The sequence below is a fragment of the Bufo bufo genome, chromosome 3 (assembly GCF_905171765.1).
Source record: "Bufo bufo chromosome 3, aBufBuf1.1, whole genome shotgun sequence".
In the NCBI taxonomy this organism is placed as follows: domain Eukaryota; kingdom Metazoa; phylum Chordata; class Amphibia; order Anura; family Bufonidae; genus Bufo; species Bufo bufo.
This window is the reverse complement of record NC_053391.1, coordinates 424,325,866-424,335,095: the sequence shown is the minus strand read 5'-3', so window position 1 is coordinate 424,335,095 and position 9,230 is coordinate 424,325,866. Positions and strand designations below refer to the sequence as shown.

The following is a 9,230-nucleotide window of genomic DNA, read 5'->3' as shown; positions in this document are numbered from 1 at the left end:
TACAACTCCCAAGTTGCACACTTGCTTGGCTGTTCTCAGAACTCCAAGAAAAGAATGGAGCATGCTGGGAGTCGTAGTTTCACCACAGCTCTAGACTGTATGATGCTTACACTGCTGTTTGTGTAACAGCTATACTGTGCTCAAACCTACTTCACATTCCAGGAATTTACGGTCTAGTGTAGAAGAAAGCAGTCATCACTATGATTATGATGCTAACTATCCATTATGTCTGTGTTAGGCCTAGACTTCTGCATCAGTAGAATCTGCTGAAACAACTGACAAGCTGCAGCTTTCAAAACCTGTACAGCAGATCCGCGTAGAAAATATACGCACTCATTTTGCTGCAGTTTTCCTTATGAAAATCCACACGGAAAAACAAGCGACCCTGTGCAGGCAGAAGAAGACTACATTCAGACACACGTGGACAAAACAATGTTTATTCCCACTGACAGTAAGTGAAAACTCTACACAAACAGCAGAACAACTGAATACAAAACATAATTACATAATTCCCATCCGTTCCACGGCAGTTCCTTCAGAGACATCAAATAAACAAAACACCCTGCATTACAATTGTAGGGGCGTCCGTCCAAAAAAAAAAGGAAGAGGAGGGATGGAACGACTGGCCACCCCCCAGGCCCTCTCCACAATTCAGTCATCTGAGATACGCTCTATCTGTGACTTAATATTCCTCTCCCAGAGCTTCTGGCTGTCTGAAAATCCATGCTTGCCTTTGTTGAATGAGTTTGGTCCGGCCGAAGTCGGGGTATCCCTAGAATGCCAAATAAAATATTAGGTAAGGAAGAGCCAACGTGGTGTACGGTGAGGTACTACTGTTTAACCACTGATGTAAGGCTACATTCACACATACAAAATGGCCATAAAAACCTCTGTTTTGAATCAGTTTGCACCCAAAAACTAATGAATTTTATTATTTATTTATTTTTAAATTCTAACCCCTGCAGTGCCCTCAGTATACATAACACCCCCCCACATATATATAAGGCCCCTCTTAGTGTATCACCCTCGTCCACTAGAACACGCAGGGACACCAGCTCTTTACTAGATGCTGCAGGACCTGCACTCCCAGCGTGATGTCACATTATCAAGCTGGGAACTCAGGTCCTGCTGCATCAAGTGAGAAGAGCGTTTCCTGATGCGTTCAAGTGGATGAGTTTTTTTTTTTTTTTATCTTAATCCTTGAAAGGATGTTGTAGACATTTTTAAAGGCCTGTCTATACAGCCGTTAACAACTGTCCCACTGTTTTCAATGAGGTCCACCTGGCCATGACGTGCTATTTTTTGACAGCCGCCATTCACTGGCCATAAAAAAAAACAACTGCCATGTGAATAGCCCCATGAACTTCAATTGGTTCTGAAAACTGCCGTCGCACAGACCTTTTTCATGGACGTTTGCATGAGGCCTTAGTCAAAGGCGACCACCTATAATAACTTTATTAAAATAGTATATAAAGCATTATAGGTTAATATCACAGAAAGTCATGGCAAACTAGGGTCTTTCTGCTGCGCTCACCATCGGCCAGGAGAATGAAGGTGCCACGTCGTTACTTCAAAGGGGTTGTCTCAATTCAGCAAATAGCATTCATCATGTAGAGAAAGTTAATACAAGGCACTTACTAATGTATTGTGATTGTCCGTATTGCTTCCTTTGCTGCCTTGATTTGTTTTTCGATTGCATTATATACTGCTCGTTTCCATGGTTACAGACCACCCTGCAATCCATCAGTGGTGGTTGTGAGTGCACACTATTGAAAAAAGCACCAGCCTATGCGCACTGCCACAGTTCCGGCCACCAGGGAGGCCAATGCTTTTTCCTATAGTGTGCAAGCATGACCACCGCTGCTGAAGCATGTAACCATGGAAACGAGCAGTGTATAATGTGATGGAAAAATTTATTAAGCCATCAAAAGGGACAATCAACTGAAGACAATCACAATACATTAGTGCCTTGTAATAACTTTCTCTACATGATAAATGCCACTTGCTGAAGTGAGACTACCCCTTTAAGGTCTTTCCCTCCCTGCACAGCGGTGCTCATGGGCACCCATTGTACAGGGAAGTGCAGCACTGGTCACTTTCCGTGATGTGTATGCCCACTGTATGCTCGATCTAGAGAAGGCAGTCAGCACAGCAATTCCAGAAGAACAGTGCTCTTTTCCTTTAGGGTATTAGCTCAAACATGCATCATATATATATGGAAATATATGGATTAATAAACTGCATAGATCAAAACAAATCCCAGCCACAAGAACTGGAAAATATCATCTACATTCTGCCAGATGATGTCTGGATACACCCTTATATCAATGGATTCTGGTTTCTTGCATCTGCCGGAAAAACGGCAGCCTATTACCTTCATCAGGCCCACCGACGTACCATTTCTGTGCTTAACTTACATGACATAAAATGATTTACTGAACATAAGGGGACTTTTATACTGGGAACTGTAATGTACGCCCTCTAACAGAGTCTCACCCTTGGTAAGATATCACTAAATAAACCATTTTTCCATGTCCCCTTTTCACTGTTAGCCCTTCAGCAGACACAGGCAGGGAAAGGCCAGGGAATTTCTTCCACAAGCTGTTGCCATGATTAATATGGGAGTACTCTCACGTAGAAAGTAAGCAAGTATGCTGGATCTCAACATGATTGATCCATTGTTGTGCTAGGAGATAAGCATTGCCAGCAGCTTCTCTCTCACTTCTCACTGAAATAAATAGGGATTGGGGAACTGCCCAACTTTAGGCTCAGTTCACACTTTGCAATTCTGGTGCAGACTTTTTTTTTCCTCAGCTATAACCAGAAGTGGATCCTAGTAGTAGAAGAAATATCAATTAAAGCTTTTTACGTCTTTTTTTGGGATCCAGTACCACACTGTCGAACTGAAAAGCTGTATCGAAAATAAAAAGTGTGAACTAGGCTTTAGGTGGTTCACACGTGGCTGCTGCCTACAGTATTATTATTATTATTTTTTTAGCAAAGCTCTAGCCATTTCACAGGATAGGGCAGCGATAAAGCCCACCCATTAGTGCTGGTGACGTCACCGGGCTCACTGCTAGGAGGAAGACTATGCCTAGCTTTCCCACGGAGAGCGTGGTACGTCACCAGATCTCCTAAAAAAGCCTTTTCCCAACCCGATGCAGGGCAAAGGAAAGCATTGGAGCATGAAATGCTCCGACGGTCATATCAGGGGGGCTGCCTGGGTGAAAATGCGCAGCAAACATTGTAGATGGGATTTCTAAAATCTCATTGATATTGTTTGTATGTAAAGGCTGTAGATTTTCTACAAGAGCCCACCGTGTGCGAACCCAGCCTAAAGGCTTTAGAAAACTCTATTTGCTAAATCGAATACAATATATTGAAGTCAATTTACCAATCTACTGGGAAAACGTTTCCATTTTACCTTTCTTAAAGTGTGCGGCGTGTATATAAAGGCAAGCGTCCATTTAATTTAGTATACAGTGCTCTATTTGTCAAAAAACTAATATGAACCACAATCCTTCACTCAACGTGTCCCAGTGACACTACTAATCTGTCACCCCATTTAGTGATCAGCAGAGATCTCAGCTGACAGACCAATTCTGTAGGGAGAGGTCATAGAAATTAATAAAATGGAGATTCAAATTTTTTTTTTAGGACTTATGATAGGTCATCAATAGCAGGGGTCCAACTCTCAGCACCCATGGCAACCAGCTGTGTAGGGATCAGTGGGTGAAGTAAAGCATCTAATAGAGCACAGGCCACACTGCGGCACAATGCCTCCTGATACTGTACGACTATCTGCTAATAGATGTGTTACTTAGTTTACATTGTCACAGTCCATCTCCCTTATATGCAGACAGCCTGTTACAAACAAACCAAAAAGGCTGAGTATGCTCAACCTGTGGCCCTCCAGCTGTTGGAAAACTACAACTCCCAGCATGTCCGAATAGTTGGGAATTGTAGTTTTGCAACAGCTGGAGGGCCGCAGGTTGAGCATCCCTGTGCTAGAGCAACAGAAAAATATAAAATAAATATCCATTTTAATCCTGTTTTGTTTAAATGGGTGTTTTTCAGCATCAGGTATGCTGTTCAGTTAGTGTCCGCCCCATTTTTTTCTCTCCTTCTAAAATAAGATACTTTACTGATTGGAGCTTCCCGTTTTTTTTTTTTATTATACTCAATGGATGACTGATGGAAATGGAAGGTGTTTAACGGATTCCTTTTTTTCCTCTTCCTCTGACAAAATTAAATAGTGAAAAAGTCAACGCAGACGTCAACTTAACCCTAAGGCCTCTTTCACACGGGCGTTGCGGGAAAATGTGCGGGTGCTTTGCGGGAACACCTGCGATTTTTCCGCGCGAGTGCAAAACATTGTAATGCGTTTTGCATTCGCGTGAGAAAAATCACGCATGTTTGGTACCCAAACCCGAACTTCTTCACAGAAGTTCGGGCTTGGGTTAGGTGTTGTGTAGATGTTATTATTTTCCCTTATAACATGGTTATAAGGGAAAATAATAGCATTCTGAATACAGAATGCTTAGTAGGTGATCAATTGAGGGTTAAAAAATAAATAAAAAAATTAACTCACCTTCTCCTCTTGTTCGCGTAGTTCCCGGTCTCTTCTTTACTTCTTTAATGATGAGCTGTGGGCTAAAGGACCTTTGGTGACGTCAGATCACATGCTCCAATCACATGGTCCATCACCGTGGTGATGGACCATGTGATTGGAACATGTGATCTGACGTCACCACAGGTCCTAGCCGGTATTTTCATCTTTTAAGAAGTAAAGAAGAGACCGGGAACTACGCGAACAAGAGGAGAAGGTGAGTTAATTTTTTTTTAACCCTCAATTGATCACCTACTAAGAATTCTGTATTCAGAATGCTATTATTTCCCCTTATAACCATGTTATAAGGGAAAATAATACAGTGAATAGACTGTCACCTAGCAACCATGCGTGAAAATCGCACCGCATCCGCACTTGCTTGCGGATGCTTGCGATTTTCACGCAACCCCATTCACTTCTATGGGGCCTGCGTTGCGTGAAAAACGCAGAATATAGAGCATGCTGCGATTTTCACGCAACACATAAGTGATGCGTGAAAATCACCGCTCATCTGAACAGCCCCATAGAAATGAATGGGTCGGTATTCAGTGCGGGTGCAATGCGTTCACCTCACGCATCGCATCCGCGCGGAATACTCGCCCATGTGAAAGGGGCCTAAGGATGGGATTTTTTGCCAAAACATATTTGCAAATCAGAAAAAAAAAAAAATAGAAAATGAATATAATCAGCGTCAGTGTAATCACATAGAAAGAGACTCCAAACTATTAACATATAATGATATGATCAGTACCTTCCAATATTTTTCATCCTCATCTTTGCCTCTGGAGGCATTTCTTCAGGTTCACTCTGCAAATAAAGTGAATTACATGTATCATCCGCCATAGCCATTTAAGAGGGGTACAGGTATATATTTGGCACTGCAATAAAAGCTCTGGTTCGACTTGGCTCTATTTGTGACTACTACTGTAGTCCTCTGCGCTAGTTCCATGCACTTCCCCATAGAAATTTCATATAGGACCAATGAAAGGTCTTGTCCTATTCATGCTGTCATGTTTTATCGTGAAGTACTTTTAAATAAACCACATAAACTGCCTGCCATCAGCAGACACTGGCTGTTTGCTGCGAGTCTGTACAGACACAACTGAGAAGTATACAAGGAGGGAAAAGTGAAATTCCCTACATGCACATCATTACATTTTACTGAAAATCATTTGTACGGACCAGGAGTCCATTGTTCTCCAGGGCTATTTGCCCTGGAAATCAGTTATGGTTTGATATTAGACTTCATCACCAGAACATAAGAGTAGATTATTTTTGATTAGAGACCATGCTGCGGTTCCTGAGGCCAAGGATTTTTTAGTGCATGTCCATTCTTGGAGCAGAAACCTCAAAAATGGTCATGTGAACATACCCTAAACCTCTTTATTTCTCCTTTGAGCAAATGTGTAACATACCACAGATCACTGCTATAAACTAAAAGTATCTCAACCAAGTTCATTTTTTTTTATATATAACAATGGATGTACTTACATCATCCTCATCATTGAATACTGCTGCTACGGAGCTCTTTTTCCGCACTACAGCAGGCGGTGGATCCTTCGGTTTCTGCAACAAAATAAATAATATGTCATTACATGCACATGACCCGATCAGTTTTGTGGTCCGAAATCTGTGTACTGTCCCCAAAAAATGGTGACCAAAACTACTGTTGTGTGCACAAGGCCTTAACTGTACTATCAGAGAGAAAAACCATTGCATACGAGTTAGCAGGTTGGGACTGGCCCACAGGGGAACAGGTGAATCTCCCAGTGAGCCCCTAGACCCCATACAATGCCCAAGTGGCACATGGCACAATAGACTGACGCCACTACATATACTGTAGATATGCAGCGTACAGCATCCAAAACTGGGTAGATTATGTGACAAATTACCCAGTTTATTATTATAGATTCATCAGGGGGCTGAGATGACTTGCAGGCCACCCAGTATCATCTTTCATCAGGGACTTGCTCTTAGTCACTGCAGGGACCCCCCATAATCATCTTGTAGCGTCTTGCTGCTGTCTGCCACAATGTGAGCTGACAATATTTGCATGTAGTTATACAGTAGGCCCCCCGGTCCAACACTGCGAGTTAGTAAATTATAAAATAAAAAATTCTACCTAAGAGTACTTTCACACTAGCGTTTTTCTTTTCCGGTGTTGAGTTCCATCACAGGAGCTCAATGCCAGAAAAAAAACTGATAAGTTTTATCCTAATGCATTCTGAATGGAGAGCATTCCGTTCAGTATGCATCAGGATGCATCAGTTCAGTCCCTATTACGTTTTTTTGCCCGGAGAAAATACCGCAGCATGCTGCAGTTTTCTCTCCGGCCAAAAATCCTGATCACTTGCCGGAATGACGGATCCGGCATTAAGTTCCATTGAAATGTATTAGTGCCGGATCCAGCATTACGTGTTTCGGCAAAACGGCATGCGCAGAACTTTAAAAAAATGCAAAAAAAATACGGGATCTATTTTTCCGGATGACACCGGAGAGACGGATCCGGTATTTCAATGCATTTGTCTGACAAATGCCATCTGTTTGCGTCAGGATTGCCGGATCCGCCAGGCCGTTCCGGCGACGGAGCTGCCTGCCGGAATCCTCTGCCGCAAGTGTGAAAGTAGCCTTAAACTGACGGTCCAAGGCGAGGATTCCCTGGTCAGGTTCTCTTACAGTGTGTCAGAACAGACAACCACATAACTGTATTTTACGTGGTTTCACAACATTCCTAGACCATATTCCATTTCATAATACTCTATAATAGCCACTTCTAAGACCCCCCTTTAAAGGGGTTGTCTGGGTTCAGAGCTGAACCCGGACATACCCATATTTTCACCCAGGCAGCCCCACTAAGATAATGAGCATCACCTAACACACTGCTGGGCTCAAGCCTCCACCTAGCAGTGTGTTATTGTAAATTAGAAAGCCCTTGCCCTGCGCTGGAAATGCTCCGATGCCAACATCAGGGGGGCTGCCTGGGTGAAATTCTGGGTATGTCCGGGTTCAGCCCTGAACCAGGACAACCCCTTTAATGGCCACTTCTACATTTCACAGTGCTCTTAGGACACCACAACCTGAACAAAGCGTCAACTGGTTACGTACAGCAGAGCCAAGCTTTATGGATATGGAAGGCGCCTTCTTCCCAGTCTGACCTCCTATTCCAAAGCCCAACTTGGAGACTTTGGATGGGAAGGGATGGGCCTCTTCGGGGGATGCTGACCTCTTCTCTGCCCCTCCTCGGCTTGAGCTCTCCCCTCCATTGCTGGAAGAAACAGGCTTAGTGTTCACTGGGTTTTCTGCGTCTTCTTCTGGTCCTGGTGAAGTTGAAACAACTTACCAAGATGAGCATTTTTGTTACTGAGCTGAATGACGGGAACAGCAACCACAAGAAATACCAAAATTCACCTTATTACTAGTGTCGGCAGAAACCCACACCAAACAGTATTGACTAACATGTACAACGCAGCGCTTTACAAGCATACGCTTCTCTCGGCTCGGGGCCAGAACGCATACTACGGGCTCCACAAACACGGCTATACCCGAACATTACATGCATGCTGCATATTCACACACAACCGAATGATGCGGTACAGGGCGGCTATCATAATCACACTCTCTCCATATCACCTCCTTGTTGCTCTTTCTTATCCGCCATCTTTCTCGACGCTAACTAGACAGCCAAGAAGACGTCACGGCCTGCAAAGGCCGAGCCTCCATCCAGCCGTCTAACCATAGAGCTGGTGCAGTAGGCTAGACAGTCGTTGGAGAACGTTCAGGAGGACTACCCTCTATTGTTATGTTTTGACGTGTTTTTTTTCTTTTTCGTCAAAAAGCTTTATTGTAAACAGACAGCAGCAAACAGCGAATGTATTACGCTTGGTCTACAGCAGGAAAGTGCGTTATAACAATGTACACTTCTTGACACATGGAGAGTCATGATATCAAGGGGCACTTTACTGGGTATATTACAGTGAGGAGGGCACAGCTGGGTATATTACAGTGAGGGGGGGCACAGCTGGGCATATTACAGTGAGGAGGACACGCACAACTCGGCATATCAAAGTGAGGGGCACTTTACTGGGCATGTTACAGTGAGGAGGGCACAGCTGGGAATATTACAGTGAGGAGGGCACAGCTGGGCATATTACAGTGAGGAGGGCACAGCTGGGCATATTACAGTGAGGAGGGCACGCACAACTCGGCATATTACAGTGAGGGGCACTTTACTTGGCATAATACTGTGAAGGCGGCACATATCTGGGCATAATACTCTAAGAGGGCCATATCTGGGCATCACTACTGTGAAGGGGCACATATCTGGGCATAATACTCTAAGAGGGCCATATCTGGGCATCACTACTGTGAAGGGGCACATATCTGGGCATTACTATGAGGAGGCACATATCTGGACATAATCTGTGAAGGGGGCACAATGCTGGCATACCTACTGTGTGGTGGCATAAAGGAGGAATAATTACTATGTGGGGGCATTTAGTGGACTGGGTGGGATTAGGTGTTTAGTTATGTTTTGAGCGGAGTGGTCTAATGCTGAAAAAATGTGCACATAGTGTCCCTCTTCCTTCTTTTCTAAGACTGGGTTCACACTTGAGCGTATTTG

General features: G+C 43.7%; 1 protein-coding gene across 1 annotated transcript; it reads right to left on the bottom strand.

Moving 5' to 3' along the window:
* Positions 1-421: 421 nt before the first annotated feature.
* Positions 422-8,379, bottom strand: LOC120995634 (PEST proteolytic signal containing nuclear protein). The gene is made up of 5 exons (XM_040424977.1): positions 8,240-8,379; positions 7,715-7,926; positions 6,101-6,175; positions 5,361-5,416; positions 422-772 (listed from the first exon to the last, which is right to left on the bottom strand). The coding sequence occupies exons 1-5, from the start codon at positions 8,265-8,267 to the stop codon at positions 652-654; spliced, it is 492 nt and encodes a 163-aa protein (XP_040280911.1). The 5' UTR covers positions 8,268-8,379; the 3' UTR covers positions 422-651.
* Positions 8,380-9,230: the final 851 nt, after the last annotated feature.